Here is an 18245-nt window from a genome sequence, read left to right on the forward strand (position 1 = left end):
CTCCTCTCTGTCTCTCTTGCCTGCTGTCTGCCTCTCCCTCTTCCTGCTGTGCACCTCTCTGTTCTCCAGCAGCATCTCTCCTAGGGGGGCGGGGAGTCTTCTCCACCAGCACCATAACACTTTCCTGATGGAGGGATTCATCTCCACGGTTCCCTGTGCCATCTCCAGTCCCCGCACTCCGCAGCAAGTACCTGTCCATGCCGGTCACTTCCCGCTCTGTTCCTGTGGGTATTCTGGACCTCGGGCAGGCTCGGAGGCTCTGGATTAGTCGCTTTAATGGCAGGGTTTGTGGGAGCTGATTTCCTACACCACTGCAGCAGCCAGGGCAGGAACAGGAAGTCAATACTCATTTTTTTAGATAATAAAATATAACTTTTAATATTTACTCATTTAAAATATACAGAAGACATAACACCCAAGTGATAGACATAAAATGGACTATCCAGTTGAAACCAGAAGTTTACATACACTATATAAAAAGACACACATGCATGTTTTTCTAAATATCTGACATGAAATCAGAATAAACCTTTCCCGTTTTAGGTCAATTAAGATTACCATAATTTTTTATATTTGCCAAATGCCAGAATAATGAGAGAGAGAGAATGTTTTAAGGGATTTTTATTACTTCAAAGTCAAAAGTTTACATACACTAAGACTAATATGACTTTAAACAATTCTGGACTGTCCATATGATGATATCATGTGTTTGGAAGCTTCTGATAGATTTTTTGGCAACATCTGAGTTCATTAGAGACACACCTGTGAATGTATTTTAATGCACACCTAAAACAGTGCTTTTTTGTGTAGCATCATGGCAAAGTCTAAAGAAATCAGCCAAGATATCAGGAAGAGAATTGTGGACTTGCACAAGTCTGGCTCATCCTTGGGTACAATTTCAAGATACCTAAAGGTGCCTCGTTCATCTGTACAAACAATTGTATGCAAGTACATACAAGAATGTACAGCCATCATACCGCTCAGGAAGGAGACGGGTTCTGTGCTCCAGAGATGAATGTGCTTTGGTCAGTTATGTGCATATCAACCCAAGGACAAAAGCAAAATACCCTGTGAAGATGATGGCGGAAGCTGGTAAGATTGTGTCAATATCCACAGTGAAACGAGTACTGTATCAACATGGGCTGAAAGGTCACTCTGCCAGGAAGAAGCCATAACTCCAAAAGAAACATAAAAAAGCCAGATTAATGTTTGCAAATGCACACAGGAACAAAGACCATAATTTATGGAGACATGTCCTGTGGTCTGATGAAACTAAAATTGAACTTTTTGGGCATAATGACAGAGGAAAAAGGGAGAAGCTTGGAAGTACACCATCCCAACTGTGAAACACGGGGGTAGCAGCATCATGTTGTGGGGTTGTTTTGCTGCAGGAGGTACTGGTGCACTTCACAAAATAAATAACAACATGAGAAAAGAAGATTATGTGGCAATACTGAAGCAACATTTCAAGACATCAGCCAGGAAATTAAAACTTGAGTGGAAATGGGTCTCCCAAATGGACAATGACAATGAGCATACTGCCAAAATGGTAACAAAGTGGCTTGAGAATAACAAAGACAATGTTTTGGAGTAGCCATCACAAAGCCCTGATCTCAATCCTATTGAAAATTTATGGGCAAAGCTGAAAAGGCAAGTGCGAGCACGGCAACCTACAAACCTGGATCAGTTACACCAGAATGGGCCCGAATTCCAACCAACTATTGAGAGAAGCTTGTGGAAGGATATCCCAAATGTTTGACCCAAGTCATTCAGTTTAAGGGCAATGGTACCAAATACTAATGAAATGTATGTAAACTTTTGACTTGGCAGTAAGTATTAAAAATGCCTTAAAACATTCTCTCTCTGTCTCATTATTCTGGCATTTGGCAAATATTTAAAATTATGGTAATCCTAATTGACCTAAAGCGGGAAAGGTTTATTCTGATTTCATGTCAGATATTGAGAAAAACATGCATGTGTGTCTTTTTATATAGTGTATGTAAACTTCTGGTATCAACTGTACCATGTCCCTATAAATTTCTCACATTCGCCCCTGCCTAACTGCAGAGATCAGCACCCTAGTCTCACGGCAGTGGCTACACTGCCCCCCCCCCTCCTCGGAGGCTATCCCTTCTGGTTTTATCAAGTCCTACTGTTATACAGGGACAGATAAAAAGTATAAAAAGTGTTATGTGGGTGTTATGTCCTCTGTATATTTTAAATGAGTAAATATTAAAAGTTATATTTCATCTAAAAAAGTATGAGTATTAAATGGTGACTTCTTTGCCAAGGAGGCAGTTCTCAAGGTAATAATGTAGAGCAGCCCAAAGACACGCCCCCAGATAATCCTGTGAACCACGCCAATTTGATAAACACCATAAAATTTTGCACAAAATGAAAAGGCCCATATGACAGCAAGACGGATTAAAAAACAAAACGGACATTCAGAGGTGCAGCTTAGAAAAAAGAAAACTGGTGACTTTTCACCTGGTGACAGGTCCTCTTAGGCTATGTGCACACTGTGCATTTTTGGTGCCTTTTTGCGGCGTTTTTTCTGAGTGGAAATTGGCCAAAAATGCTAGGTAATCCGTGTGCCAGCTAATGCAATGACAATCCTGAAGTGCTGTGCACATGGTCAGGAATTTGAAAAACCTACAAGAAACAAAATGAACAAAAACTCTGCAGTAAATAAATAAAAAGTGCATTTAAATAATATAGGTTTCTCAGTAACAATATTTTTGATCAAAAATTGTATAAAAGCTTTCCCACCGTGACAAGGTGAACTCGTTCGGGAAAGTCCTAGACCGTCGAATATTAAAAACCTTACCATGTGTCAAAGTTGACCTGTGTGTGAATAACGGCAGGCAAAGGACTGGGGCCCCGAACTGTGGACACCAGCCAAGCAAATCCTTTTAAATGTATTATCCAGCTATTTTGCTTCTTGTATGTTTTTCTGATTCATGGTCATTGTGAAACATGCATTAATGTGCTGCATGTATACCAACTTAAATCAAGCTTAAATTTTGTGTTTTGCTGTGTATTTGACTTACTCAATTCAAGTCAATGAGTCAAAAACACATCAAAAACACACAAAGAATTGACCACGGGAGACTACTCCTCCCATCAGCATAACGCCACTCCCGCTGATAATAGCGAGAGCAGGCGCGGCTGAGGAGAGAAGTAGTCTCTTCAGCTGGTGTCTGTGCTCAGTGTTAAAAAAAAAAAAAAAAAAACTTAAATAAAAAGTACTTATACTCACCTATCTGCTGTAATCCCGATGTCCCACGATCACACGCTATACACTGACAGGAGCGCGATCGCTCCTGGCACTGTATAGTGCTGAGCTGTCGGGAGTGAGGTCACTGGAGTTCAATCAGCTGATGATCAGCTGACTAGCTCTGGGGACCTCACTTATGGTGTAAGAAATTTCTCACGCAGCACTGGTGCAGTAAGTGAGGTCACCGAAGCTCATCAGCTGATGAACTCATGTGACCTCCGTCCCGGCAGTTCAGCGCTATATACTGACAGGAGTAATTACACTCTTGTCAGTTTATAGAGTGCTGTCCTCTAGAAAAGTCACACCAGTGATTGCTGATGTGACAGCTCTAGAAGTGACCCAGATCTTCGGGACACTCTAGATTATGTAATCATGTCAGACAGTTGACGTATATGTTTTTTTTATTTTTGATTTTTTACAAGTGACAATGGCTTCAGTGGATAAGGCGTTAGGCAAGTATACAGTGTTTTTTATTTCTAAATAAATTAAAACTGTGTGGAATTTTATTTAAAATAAAAGACTTTATTCTTGCTGTGTCTTTATTTCCAAACCTTTCCTACGGGGTTAGTAATGGGGACGTCTTATAGCCAAAACAAGGCTGACAAGAACCCCCAACCCTATTACCCCACTTGCCACCACAGCAGGGCAAGTGGGAAGAGACAAGGCTAAGCGACAGATTTGGTGCATTTTATGGATGCGCCATATATGGGGCCGCTGAGAACTGATATTATTATGTGAGGCCAAGGTCCATGGCTCCTTCCCCAGCTATTAATATTAGCCAGTAGCAGTCTGCCCAGCCTTTGCTGGTTAGATTTTATAGGGGGACCCTACATCAATTGTTTTCTAGGGTCCCCCTGTAATTTAGCCAGTAAAGACTAAGCAAACAGATGTGGGCTATTAATAGTCCGGGAACATTTTTGGCTAACGGCCCCTTCCCCGGCTAGTAATATCAGCCCCTAGCAGTCAGCTTTCCCTCTGCTGGTTATGAAAATGATGTGGGAGGCCATGCCATTTTTTAAATTTTAGGCTATGTGCACACAATCCAAATGTAGCAGCCCTTTGGATGCAGCATATTTTTTCTGCATCTAAAGAGCTGCGTACTATTGAATGCAGGTACATCCACGCGTTCCCTGAACCATGTGGATTTACTGCATTCAATACATTCTAGTGGTCATATTTCTGTTGCGGAGACTAGCGACTCTGCAAGAGAGATTGACATGCTGTGGTCCTGAAAGATGCGCCGCATGTCAGTGTCCACGGGTGATCTGCAGCCTCAGATGCACGCATAGTGGACATGGGATTTCAAGAAATACCATCCACTATGCTGTAACATCTGGCCGCTGCGCGTTTGATGCTGCATAAATACGAAACGTCAAACCCCCTGCATTTCCTGATCATGGGTACGTACCCAAACTCACATGCAGCATTTCAATTTCTGCCCACTTAAGATTTTAACTGATTGAAATGTCATTACATGCAGAGGATCTGCATGTACTGACAAAGTGCAGCATTAGGAGTAATGGGATTAGGTGTCACTGACACCTAACCCCAGCTTTAGTAATGAAGAGGTGTCAGCCAGACACCCTCATTTGTCAGTAAATAGTTAAAACACACACACTAAGAATAAAACACTTTATTTGAAATATAACAGACATTCTTTAACCGCTTCCCGACCGCCCACTGTAGATAAACGTTGGTGCTGCCTGGGCTCTGTGCAGCGCCGACGTTTAAAAAAGGTGGGTGGTCCCGCAGCGCTCAGGACCCCGAGGGTCCTGCAAGCGTTGGGGTGCGGTGCAGAGCGATAGCTCTGACAGGGAACATCATCGGGACCTGATTGGATCAGGTCCCAGTGAAGTTAACCCTTTGCTGTCTTCTATATGCCGCGATCTATAGTGATCGCGGCATATAGAAGAGATCAGGAGGAGAGGGGGTCGTCTACTTACCTCCCCGACGACCCCTGATACCTTCCAGGACCTGGCGTTGTTATGGCAGCTGGAGGTCACATGACTGCCTCCAGATCTGCCATATATGGTGTCCTGCTAAGCTCAGCCTGCAAGCTGAGTCCAGCAGGAGACACAGTGTGAAACTGTCAGCAGTGGTCTCATCCAATGTAATATATGTTTATTACATTGGATGAGATCAGTGATCAGAAAAATAAAAATTAATGTCCCATACAGGGACTAAGTAAAAATGTAAAAAAAAAAGTAAAAAAATGTTATCAAACTGTTAAAAAAAAAAAAAAAAAACACAAAATAAATAAAAATAAATAAAATATTAAACCAATAAATCTGTATATTTATGCAAAAACAAAAAAAGTGCACATATTTGGTATCGCCACGTCTGAAACAACCCGAGCTATAAAACGGTCACACTAATTAACTCCTTCTGTGCACACTGTAATAAAAATAAATAAAAAACGGAGCAAAAAACTATGCTTTTTCCTCATATCGCCAAACAAAAAGTGGAAAAAAATGCGATCAAAAAGCAAAATGGAAATAAAAATGGTACCGCTGAAAATGTCATCTTGTTCCGCAAAAAAAAAGCCGCCATACAGCTCCATCAGCCGAAAAATAAAAAAGTTATAGCGCTCAGAATAAAGTGATGCAAAAAAAATATTTTTTCTATAAAATTGTTTTATTGTGAAAAAGCGCCAAAACATAAAAAAATATACAGTAAGTGTAGTATCGCTATAAACGTACTGACCCGAAGAATAACGCTGCCTTATCACTTTTACCACATGCAGAACGGTATAAAAAAAAAAACTCAAAAAAGAATTCCTGAATTGTTGGTTTTTGTTAATTTTACCTCCCAAAAAACGGAATAGAAAGCGATCAAAAGATGTCACATACCCATAAATAGTACCAATAAAAATGTCAACTCGTGCCGCAAAATACAAGCCGTCACATGACTCTGTCGGGCGAAATATGGAAAAATTATAGCTCTCAAAATATGGCGATGCAAAAACTAGATTTTGCAAAAAAAAAGCGTCTTTTAGTGTGTGACAGCTGTCAATCATAAAAACCCGATATAAATCTGGTATCTCTGTAATCGCACCAACCCGAAGAATAAAGTAATCTCATCACTTATACCGCACGAGGAGCGGCGTAAAAAATAAATAAAACCAATTCTTCACCGGCTACTGATTTGTTTATTATGTCTCCCAATGTGCTCACCACACATCTAGATAAGTTCCCTAAGGGGTCTAGTTTACAAAATGGTGTCACTTGTGGGGGGTTTCCACTGTTTGGGCACATTAGGGGCTCTCCAAACGCAACATGGCGTCTGCTAATTATTCAAACAAATTTTGCATTCAAAAAGTCTAATGGCGCTCCTTCCCTTCCGAACCCTGCAGTGCGCCCAAACAGTGGTTTTCCCTCACATATGGGGTATCAGCACGCTCAAGAGAAATTGCAAAAAAAAATTTGGGGTCCATTTTTTCCTGTTACCCCTGCGAAAATAAAAAAAAATTGGGTCTAAAGTAACATTTTTGTGAAAAAAGTTAAATGTTAATTTTTTTCTTCCACATTCCAAAAATTCCTGTGAAGCACCTGAAGGGTTAATAAACTTCTTTAATGTGGTTTTGAGCACCTTGAGGGGTGCAGTTTTTAGAATGGTGTCACTTTTGGGTATTTTCTGTCATAAAGACCTCTCAAAGTCAGTTCAAATGTGACGTGGACCCTAAAAAAATGCTTTTGTAAATTTTGTTGGAAAAATGAGAAATCGCTGGTCAACTTTTAACCCTTATAGCTCCCTAACAAAAAAAAAATTTTGGTTCCAAAATTGTGCTGATGTAAAGTAGACAAGTGGGAAATGTTATTATTAACTATTTTATGTGATATATCTCTCTGATTTAAGGGCATGAAAATTCAAAGTTTGAAAATTGCAAAATTTTCGCCAAATTTCAGATTTTTTCACAAATAACCGCAAGTGATATCAAAGAAATTTAACCACTATCATGAAGTACAATATGTCACGAAAAAACAATCTCAGAATCAGTCGGATCCGTTGAAGCGTTCCAGAGTAATCACCTCATAAAGTGACAGTGGTCAGAATTGAAAAAATTGGCCCGGTCACGAAGGCAAAAACAGGCTCTGGCGCGAAGTGGTTAAACAATGCAAATTAACCCATATACTCACCCCAGGTAATCCAAGGGTTAAAACAATGTCCCATGTTTCTTTCTTCAAATATCTTTATTTAGCTGCAAAAAGCATTCTGCAAAAAGCATTCATAGCTGTACAAAAAAAGCATAAAAAAAGCATCAAAATCGCAACAAAACGCAAGTTTTTGCTGCCAAGAGATGCAGAAACCTTGCAGAAATTTTTGCAATCAAATACTGAACGTGCGCACATAGCCTAAGAATACATTGTCGCAACCTGTTACAGTGTTCTGTCGCTATGGATTCATAATTGGAGCCCCAAAAAAAATATTTCCTTGCAATAACTGTTATTCGCTTATTGTGATGTATGGTACGACTACAAAAAAATCCAGAGGAATAGCCAATCAAGCATTAAATAGTGTAGGTAGCCTTTAACCCTTTAAGGACCAGGGAATTTTTCAATTTTGGGCTTTTGTTTTTTTATCGCCTCCTTTCAAGAGCCAAAACTTTATTTTTATGTTGGCATATGGCTTATTCTTTGCGGGACAAGTTGTAGTTTTAACTTATGTTATTCATTTTACCTTATGATGTATAATGTTATGACATGCGTAAAAAAAAATCCAAGAGTAATAAAATGGTGAAAAAAAATGCACAAAGATTTTTTGCCGTGTGTTGCCATTTTCTGAGACCTGTAACATTTTTATCATTCCAATTTTGTGAACATAAGATGCTTTGATTTATTATTAATAATTTTTTTAAGGCACTGAGGTGACTTGATTTTTTAAGTCTTTGCAGCATTTACCAATTGGGTAAATTAATTCCAGATTTTAACCCCTTCTTGACATGGCCAATTTCCAATTTTCTCTCCCCTTCTTCCAAGAGCCATGGCTTTATAATTTTTCTGTCCACTGACATATGAAGGCTTGTTTTTTGCAGTATGAATTGTACTTTTTAATGACTATTCATTGTACCACATAGTGTACTGGAAAATAGGAGAAAAATTCCAAGTGCGGTGAAATTGCATAAACTAAACACACAATTCTGGAATTCGTTTTTGAGAATTGTTTTTACGATGTACCTTGTGTGGCAAAAATTAATTGACAATACGATTCTCCTCATCACTATGATTAAGGTGATAAGAAACTTGTTGAGTTTTTTTTTTATTATTTTAGTAATGAAAAAAAAATCAGTGATTTGAACTTTTTTTTTTACTGTATTTATCAGTCCCCTTAGGGAACTTGAAATTGTGATAGTCTGATCGCTTATAATATATCAGGAATGTCAAACTCAAATACGCAGAGGGCCAAAATGAAAAAACTTGGACAAAGTCATGGGCAAATCTTGATATTTATTAAAAAAAAATGTGTACAATAGGTATTGCCCTATTTTGTGTGCACTTCTGTCCCTTATGAATCTCCTGACTTTGGTTAAATCGATCCCACTATGAGACAAGTTCTAATCTTGCTGGTCTCATTTTTAGAGTTGTTGTACCTTGCTTAATTGTTGTTTTTTTTGTTTGTTTTTTAATACATCATTTTTATTGGTGTTTTCATAAAACATAAGAACAAATCATTTTAAAGCAATAATCAGATACCCGTACGCAAACTGGGTTGATAATGACATTGCTTATAGGATTGACTGGTAATACAAACAAAACAAGGATTATACATAACCATACAACGTTATAACTTTCATCAACTAAGCTGACATAAAATGTAGCTGATATTATAACTTATTGAAGCCACCTTCTTTAATAATTTAAGTGGTCCCAGGCTATTTTTAAGATCTTCCAATATGTACCAAGCTGTAGAAGTGATGGGTTCCACCATTTTCTTTTTTTTCGTTTGGTGAGCAACAATTTACAATAATCTGTTTCCATTTCAGAAGAAATTTGCCAGCTTGCGTCTCCTTATTACTACGGGCGTCTTGTTGCTCCACTTCCATAAAATCTTTCATTTGAGCTGTCAATTCTGCAATAAGGGGTGGGGGGGTGTTGGGGTCTAGCCAATATTTAATTATCTGTTTTTTTGCCATTATAAGCAGGGTGTGGATCAATTTGGGTGGGCCTCCTGCTCACTTGGTTTTTAATACAATGAGAAAGGCTCGGTCCGGTGCAGAAACACATTGGTGTAAATAAAAAAATGTTTTGGAATCCCAAGGCTCTTCATTCCAGCAGTATAGCCCGCCTAAACAGGCCAGCGTCCATTTCTTGCCATCATACATTGGAAAGAACCGTTTCCTCCAATCACAGGGCAGCAGTAGCGGCTTTCCAGGCCTTCTATAGGTGTTGAGCCTGCACACAATACCCTTGGATGAGTACTACCATCGCTTATACCTATCCTTTACCCGACGATATTGACCTACACACGTGGTCAAAATTGTTGGTACCCCTCGTTTAATGAGAGAAAAACCCACAATGGTCAAAGAAATAACTTGAATCTGACAAAAGTAATAAATTAAAAATCTTTGAAAATGAACAAATGAAAGTCAGACATTGCTTTTCAACCCTGCTTCCACAGAATTAAAAAAAAATTCAACTCATGAAATAGGCCTGGACAGAAATGATGGTACTCTTAACTTAATATTTTGTTGAACAACCTTTTGAGGCAATCACTGCAATCAAACGATTCCTGTAACTGTCAATGAGACTTCAGCACCTCTCGACAGGTATTTTGACCCACTCCTCATGACCAAACTGCTCCAGTTGTCTCGTGTTTGAAGGTTGCCTTTTCCAGACGGCATGTTCCAGCTCTTTCTAAAGATGCTCAATAGGATTTAGGTCAGGGTACATAGAAGGACACTTGAGAATAGGCCAATGTTTTCCTCTTAGCCATTCTTGTGGGTTTTTAGCTGTGTGTTTTCGGTCATTATCCTGTTCCAAGACCCATGACCTGAGACTGAGATGAAGCGTTTCAACACTGGGCAGCACATTTCTCTCTAGAATCCCTTGATAGTCTTGAGATTTCATTGTACTCTGCACAGATTCAAGACACCCTGTGCCAGATGCAGCAAAGCAGCCCCAGAACATAACAGAGCCTCCTCCATGTTTCACAGTTGGGACAGTGTTCTTTTCTTGATATGCTTCATTTTTCCATCTTTGAATATAGAGCTGATGTGCCTTGTCAAAAACTTCCATTTTTGTCTAAACTGTCCAAAGGACATTCTCCCAGAAGCTTTGTGGCTTGTCAACGTGTAGTTTGGCAAATTCCAGTCCAGCTTTTTTATGATTTTTTTTCAACAAAGGTGTTCTCCTTGGTCGTCTCCCATGAAGTCCACTTTGGATCAAACAACGACGGATGGTGCGATCTGACACTGATGTTCCTTGAGCTTGAAGATCACCTTTAATCTCTTTAGTAGTTTTCCTGGGCTCTTTTGTTACCATTCATATTATCCATCTCTTTGATTTGTCATCAATTTTGCTCCTGCGGTCACGTCCAGGGAGGTTGGCTACAGTTCCATGGATCTTAAATTTCTGAATATGTGCAACTGTAGTCACAGGAACATCAAGCTGCTTGGAGATGGTCTTATAACCTTTACCTTTAACATGCTTGTCTATAATTTTCTTTCTAATCTCTTGAGACAACTATTTCCTTTGCTTCCTCTGGTCCATGTTGAGTGTGGTACACACCATGTCACCAAATAGCACAGTGATTATCTGTAGCCCTATATACAGGCCCACTGACTGATTACAAAATTGTAGACAACTGTGATGCTAATTAGTGGACACAATTTGATTTAACGTGTCCCTTTTGTCACATTATTTTCAGGGTTACCATCACTTCTGTCCAGGCCTATTTCATGAGTTTAATTTTTTTTTAAATTCTGTGGTAGCAGGGTTGAAAAGCAATGTCTGACTTTAATTTGTTCATTTTCATAGATTTTTAAATGTATTATTACTTTTGTCAGATTCAAGCTATTTCTGTGACCATTGTGGGTTTTTCTTTCATTAAACGAGGGGTACCAACAATTTTGACCACGTATGTATTTTATGTGCGCTTCTGTCCCTCTTCAGAGCACCTACATAATTTTTTTTATCCATTTACGGGACTTGAACCTTTCATGATCTGATCACTTATACTATAAACTGACCTACCATGGTATGTAAAATGGAGTGAAAAACTCGGTCTCCTATGGAGCTCAGCCTATGGTTGGGCTTCACAAGAGGACCAGGATAACAACAATAAGGGTCTTCAAGCAGACCCCAAGCTATTAGACCACCTTAATCAAGTCGTGAAGAACAGTTTGGAGCAGTTGAATGCAGGCACCATCTCACGTTTCATTTAAATGCCGTGGTCAGAAAACGATAGCACCATTTAAATGGTAAACAGCTCTGGCATCAGCTGAAGCTGTAAGGGACAAGTGCTGGCTACATGATTTAGCTGATATCTTCACATTTAGAGGGAGCTCAGCTTTGAAGGAAGATGGTAATGATGCAACTAACAACATTTCCTAGAACGCAAACATTGAAAGCAAAGTTCTTTAAAAGGGTTGTCCACTACTAGGACAAACCTTCTTGAACTAAAATGTTTGGCCCCGGTAAGATAAAAAAAATAAAAAGACTATACTCACCACACGTACTGGCGCCGTTCCAGCGGGGTCAGCACTCGCGGCTCGGGGGCTGTGATGTGGTAGATGACACGTGGTACCCTGTGGCGTCACTGTTCCCTCCTTCAGATAGAACATGAAGAGGAAGTCTAGGCTGCAGCTGATCTTTGACTGCCTCTTCATGTTCAATTCGACAGGGGGTGGGTACAGTGACACTAGCGCTGACTGGGCGCCAGGCATCACGAGACATTCCACAGCATCACAGCCCAGGGACTGCGAGTCCCAACACCACTGGAACTGCGTCGACACAGGAGAGGAGTATAGGTTTTTTTATTTTATTGGAGCCAAACATTTAGTTTAAGAAGGGGTTGTCCTAGTAGTGGACAACCCCTTTAACATTTTACAAAAGTATCAATTTTCTGAATGGTAGTGTTTTTTTCATGACTAGTTATTAAAGGGGTTGCCTACTTCCTGGACAACCATTTTTAAAATTAAGTAGTTCACCTGTAAAATAAAAACAACAGACGCTTCCATTACTGGGTCTCCCAAGGGTCACGTGGCATGGCTATGCCATGTGGGCCCTAATTGGGCAGCTACGCTCATACTTTCCTTGGAGAAATGTTGGGCAAACAGAAGTTAAGTAGGAGCGCAGCAGCCAAATAGTGACCACTGATTGGCTGCAGGACTCATGTGGCATAACAGTGCGACGTGAACCTCAGAAAACCCTGCGCTGACAACATTGGAATGGCATTCAGTATGGGAGGTTAATTAAAAAAAGGGGTTGTCCAGATAGCTAACTTCCCCTCTGATTGTCAAAACTCATGAATTTTGACGAGATAACCAAAAGAATCTGGTATCAGATTGACTGGCTTTGTAATTTATCTGAGCTATTGTTTCATTTTCCGTACTGAACACAATGTTCTTGTAGCGCTAAAGAAGTCAGAGTCCAGGACAATAGTTATCGCAAACATTCGATGGCCGATTGTTATGCATCACGTAAGTCCTGAGGAAGGAGAAACCCGACACCTCCTGCTGAGCATTTCTATGCATTTCACAGAAAACACTGATACTGACGATCAATAACAATAATCACAGTCTATGGATGGCTTTAGCATTTCCAGCTCAATGTCCAATACCGGCAACAACACATACCTGGGCACAACTAAGAATCCTTGGACGAGAATGTTGCTTGTTATCTACGTAGGACACGGTCGCATCAGACGACACACCATGGATTTTTACAGACATGGTAAAATTGTTCTGGAAGCTGGATTCTATGCATTGGATGAATACACAATTCGGAGAAAAAAAATATTCTCAGTAATATTAATTAAATAAAGCCAATGTACTGTAAGCTATACGATAAATATTAGGTGTACTTTCACTGTTCAATGAAGTAATACAATCACTATACGGATTCTTTATAGAAACCCAGGATAGGGGTGGTGGTTTAAAAAGAAATTTATGGTATGATGATACCAAACATTTTCTAATTTTGTGCAAATTTCAGAATAGAGAAGTGTCAAAAACACGTCTGCTGGTTTTCCATTTCATATGGTAGGCGTACGGATAGCATAGTTGTAGAGACATTTAAAAGGATCTTTATCAAAATACAATTTCAATAATTACATTTCTCTTTCTATGCAAGCATAAAACTCTCTGAGGTTTGGTTCACATTTAGAGTGTGCTTCGCTGAAAATATAAAAATTGCATAAAAAAATAAATAAATAAAAAAAAACAACTATACAGACATATGGAAACAAAGGGAAAATAATAAACAAAAATGCATCAATAGGGGGTCATAATACAAAACCAACACGACACAAAAACTCACGTAAAATTTGAATTTTTACTACATATGTATTAGAGTATCAAAAATCGCACCAAAGAATTGTTTTTGCTCTTATTTTTCATGAGCTGAACTTGAAGATCGAAGACTTTCTTGTACGCAAAAAGCCTTTAAGGCTGTGTGCCCACGATGCGCTTTTTAAGTGTTTCCGCAGCGGCAAAAACGTTGCAGAAAAGCTTAAAAAACGCTTGGTAGAAGGTCTGCCATGTTCCCTAATGATAATCCGCATGTGCTATGCACATGCTGCGGAAATTTCCTCTGCAGATTATCATTGCGAAAAAAAAAGCAGCACTACCAATTATTTTGCGGAAGTGCTGCATTTTCGCCGCCATTGACTTGCATTGAAACGCTTGGATTCCGCATCACTGTATATGTAGATGCGTATTCCACGTATTTAAATGTGCGGATGGTACCCGGGTCTGGAGGAGAGGAGACTCTCCTCTGGACCCGGGTACCATAGAACCTGTGAAAAAAAGAATAAAATAAAAAATAAATGTTATATTTACCTTCTGATGGCCTCCGCTGCGCTTGTCCTCCCTTGCCGGCAGATCGCGGTGGACTGAAGGACCTGAGTATAGATTTATTTTTTTACCATTCTTTCGGTCACACTATATATATCCATGCTGGTTGCATGGATTTATATTGTGTGACCAAGTTGACAAGCACTTTCCAAGTGATGTTAAAATCGCCTGGAAAGCGCTTGTCAATCCGCATGCGGAAATGTCAGTGAATAACGCTTCACATCCGCATGTCCCTGGCAGGAAAAACACATGTACAATCCGCATGCGGAAATGCATGTGAAGAATGCTTCACATCTGCATGTCCCTGGCAGGAAAACGCATGTACAATCCGCATGTACAATCCGCATTCGCTTTTTCTGCCAGGGAGATGCAGAAACGCTCAGGAAAAATCCGGAGCATTTCTGCATTGTGGGAACATAGCCTTAATCTCAAATATTGTTCACGAATTTGTCCAAATATGTCTTAGGGTATAAACGCACAATCAGTGTTTGCTCAGGCTTTGATACAGGTGAATTTCCGCATGAATTCCGCACCTGCGCTAAATTGCTTTTTGTAATGCATTTTTGTATTTGATGTATACGTTTTTGTAAAATATGGATAGATATGAGATGGATAGATATGAGATGGATAGATACGAGATGGATAGATACGAGATGGATAGATACGAGATGGATAGATACGAGATGGATAGATACGAGATGGATAGATATGAGATGGAGTTTTCCCACCTTCAAAGAATGGAGAGGCCTGTAATTTTTAGACAGAATCTTATGTAAAAATCATACAATGTGTTTATCTGTATTTTTTTAAATTAATTTGCATTTTATTGCATGAAATAAATATTTGATACAATAGAAAAACAGAACTTAATATTCTGTAGTGAACCCTTTGTTTGCAATTACAGGAGTCAGATGTTTCCTGTAGTTCTTGAACAAGTTTACACACACTACAGAAGGGATTATGGCCCACTCCTCCATACAGATCTTCTAGGTTTGGGGCTGTCACTGGGCAACATTGAGTTTCAGTTCCCTCCAAAGATTTTCTGTTGGGTTCAGGTTAGGAGATTGGCTGGACCATTCCAGGACCTTGAAATGCTTCTTACGGTGCCACTCAGTTGCCCTGGCTGTGTATTTTGGGTCACTGACATGCTGAAAGAGTCAGCTTACTCCAAACATGGAGAATGGAGTTCTATTTTGGTCTCATTTGACCACATGACCTTCTCTCATGCCTCCTCTGCATCATCCAGATAGTCATTAGCGAACTTTAAATGGGCCTGGACATGTACTGGCGTGAGCACGAAGAGCTTGCATTCCATGCAGAATTTTATTCCATGATGGTGTGGTGTGTTACTAATGGTAATGTTGATCCAGGTGTGGTGTGTCTATGTCTGCGCTGCTGATGAAATCCTAGGACATTGGTTTTGTCCTGAGCGACCTCGAAACGCGTTGACTAAAAAAACCTATCCCATTAAACGTATTGTTTTAAGAAATCTTCCCATGTCCTAAGATTTCATTAGCAGTGCAGACATAGGCACACAACACCTGGATCAACAAATGCCTTGGTCTCTTCGACCCGTGTCCTGCAGCAGCTGTTTCATATGAAAAAAATGTTGCATATGTGCAACTACATGAGGTGAGAGTAATACTCCACTTTTCCTATTCTATTTTGTTACTGGATAAGACCCTATTTTGCGCTCTTTTGCTTCCCAGCATTTTCCATCATTTACTAATGGTAATGTTTGAGATTGTGGTCCCAGCTCTTCAGGTCATTGACCAAGTCCTCCTGTGTACTTCTGGGCTGTTTCCTGACCTTTCTCAGAATCATCCTTACCCCACGAGGCGAGATCTTGCATGGAGCCTCAAACAGAGGAAGAATGGACTGTCATCTTGTGTTTCTTCCATTTTCTAATAAGTACACCAACAGTTATTCCCTTTTCACCAAACTGCTTGCCTGTTGTCCTGTATTCCTTCCCAGCCTTGTGAAGATCTACAATTTTGTTCCTGGTGTCCTCAGACAGCTCTTTGGTCTTGTGAGTCTGTGGTGGAGAAGGTGGAGTGTGATTCATGCAGTGTGTGGACAGGTGTCTTTTATATAGGTATCTAATTCAAACAGGTGAAATTAATACAGGTAATGAGTGCAGAATAAGAGGGCTTCTTAGGCTGCGTGCCCACGTTGCGGATTACAAGCGTTTTTGATGCGGATTTTCCGCAGCGTAAACGCTTGTAAATCCGCACCCCATGGTCCCCAATGAGAATCCGCAAGTTCTATGCCCATGCTGCGGATTTTTCCGCAGCGTTTATGCTGCGTTCAAAAATCCGCAGCATGTTCATTAATTTTGCGTTTCCGCATGCGGAATTGCCTTATTCAATGCATGAAAAAAAGCAAGGCAATTCCGCATGTCGAAAACGCGTGAAAAACGCGCGATAAACGCTTGCGGAATTCTGCATGCGTTTTTCCGGGAGAGGACATGCGGAAATGAAGCAGAAATTTTCTGCTTCATTTCCGCAACGTGGGCACATAGCCTTAAAGAAAAACTAATAAGTCTGTGAGAGCCAGAATTCTTGCTGGCTGATAAGTGATCAAATACTTATTTCATGCAATAAAATGCAATTTAATTATAAAAATCATACAAATGTAATTTTCTGGTTTTTATTTTTAGATTCTGTCTCTCACAGTTGAAGTGTACCTATGCTAAAAATTTGTAGGTGGGAAACCTTTCAAAATACTTATTTTCCCCACCCCAAGAGAGAATATTCCAGGGGTTTATGCTGGACACCAGAAGTATGTCCCTGTCTCTTCCTGTGAAAAGACTCCGAGCACTCAAGGTCGCAGTCAAATTATTGAGACAGCCAAGATCAGTGTCCCGTCAACCAAGGATGAGGACATTGGGATAGATGGTAGCAGCTAGCTCGGCGATCAAATGGGCCAGATGGCACATGCACCCTTTGCAGCTGGAGACACTGCAAAAAGGGGACAGAAACTTACATTTTCTGGGCGAGTTGATGTTGCGCTCCAGAAAAACGAGATCCTCCCTGAGAGATGGTGGCTTCACTTCAAGGACAGCAACAGATGAATCTCTAAGAAGATGAGGTGCCCACATGAAGGGCAAGAGAGTGAGTGGAACATAGCCTCCGAGAAAAAAAACTCCTATCAACCTCAGAGGGATGAGAGCAGTTCAGAGAGCTCGTTCACTTTTATCCAACTATCCAGGGAAAGCCATAAGGATCAGGTACAACAATCAGACGACAGTATCATATATAAACCACCAGGGAGGCACAAGATCCATACCACTCTCATTGGAGGTGGCACAGATGGGAAACGGTTGACAGCCGTACATATCAAGGAGCGCTGGATTCTGTCTCTCACAGGTGAAGTGTACCTATGATAAAAATTACAGACCTCCCCATTCTTTGTAGGTGGGAAAACTTGCAAAATCGGCAGTGTATCAAACACTTATTTTACCCACTGTAGATATGAAATAGATATGGAGAAATTCAGCTTCATAAAGGCACTACCGATCAACCCAAAGAAAACGAACATCATGGTGTTCCAGAGGAGAAAGACAAGACCGTACCAGCACCCTTCATTTGTGCTAAACAACTGTACTCTTACAGTATGTTCACACGTTGTGTTTTTGCAGTGTTTTTTATGCAAATTTTCAGCTGTGTTTTACAGTACCAGTAAAGCTTATGAGATTTTAGAAATCTCATGCACACACCTTGAGTTTTTTTCCTCATTGTTTTGTCAAAAAGCTCCATTTTTGCAAAATGCAGCATGTCACTTTCAGCGTTTATTCAGCATTTTTCACCCACAGAAAGAAATGGATAGAGCAAAAACAGGTTTCAGGTTTTGCTGCATTTTAGTGTCAAAACCTGATGAAATGGAATCAGGTTATTTTTTATGCACTAACCTTTATCAGATTGCACAAGAGACAAATGTACACTTACAAAAACGCAG

The 18245-nt window shown here is 40.0% G+C and overlaps 1 protein-coding gene across 5 annotated transcripts in view; it reads right to left on the minus strand.

The window, feature by feature from the left end:
* Positions 1-18245, minus strand: part of TMEM181 (transmembrane protein 181) — a 393500-nt gene that overhangs the window by 153284 nt on the left and 221971 nt on the right. For all 5 annotated transcript variants that reach the window (XM_073671509.1, XM_073671510.1, XM_073671506.1 and 2 more), the window contains exon 5: positions 13071-13192. In XM_073671509.1, the coding sequence (XP_073527610.1) occupies positions 13071-13192 (122 nt within the window). The remainder of the gene's footprint in view (positions 1-13070; positions 13193-18245) is intronic.

The sequence above is a fragment of the Phyllobates terribilis genome, unplaced genomic scaffold, assembly GCF_046119375.1.
Source record: "Phyllobates terribilis strain yellow unplaced genomic scaffold, ASM4611937v1 Scaffold_3__8_contigs__length_932513732, whole genome shotgun sequence".
NCBI lineage: Eukaryota > Metazoa > Chordata > Amphibia > Anura > Dendrobatidae > Phyllobates > Phyllobates terribilis.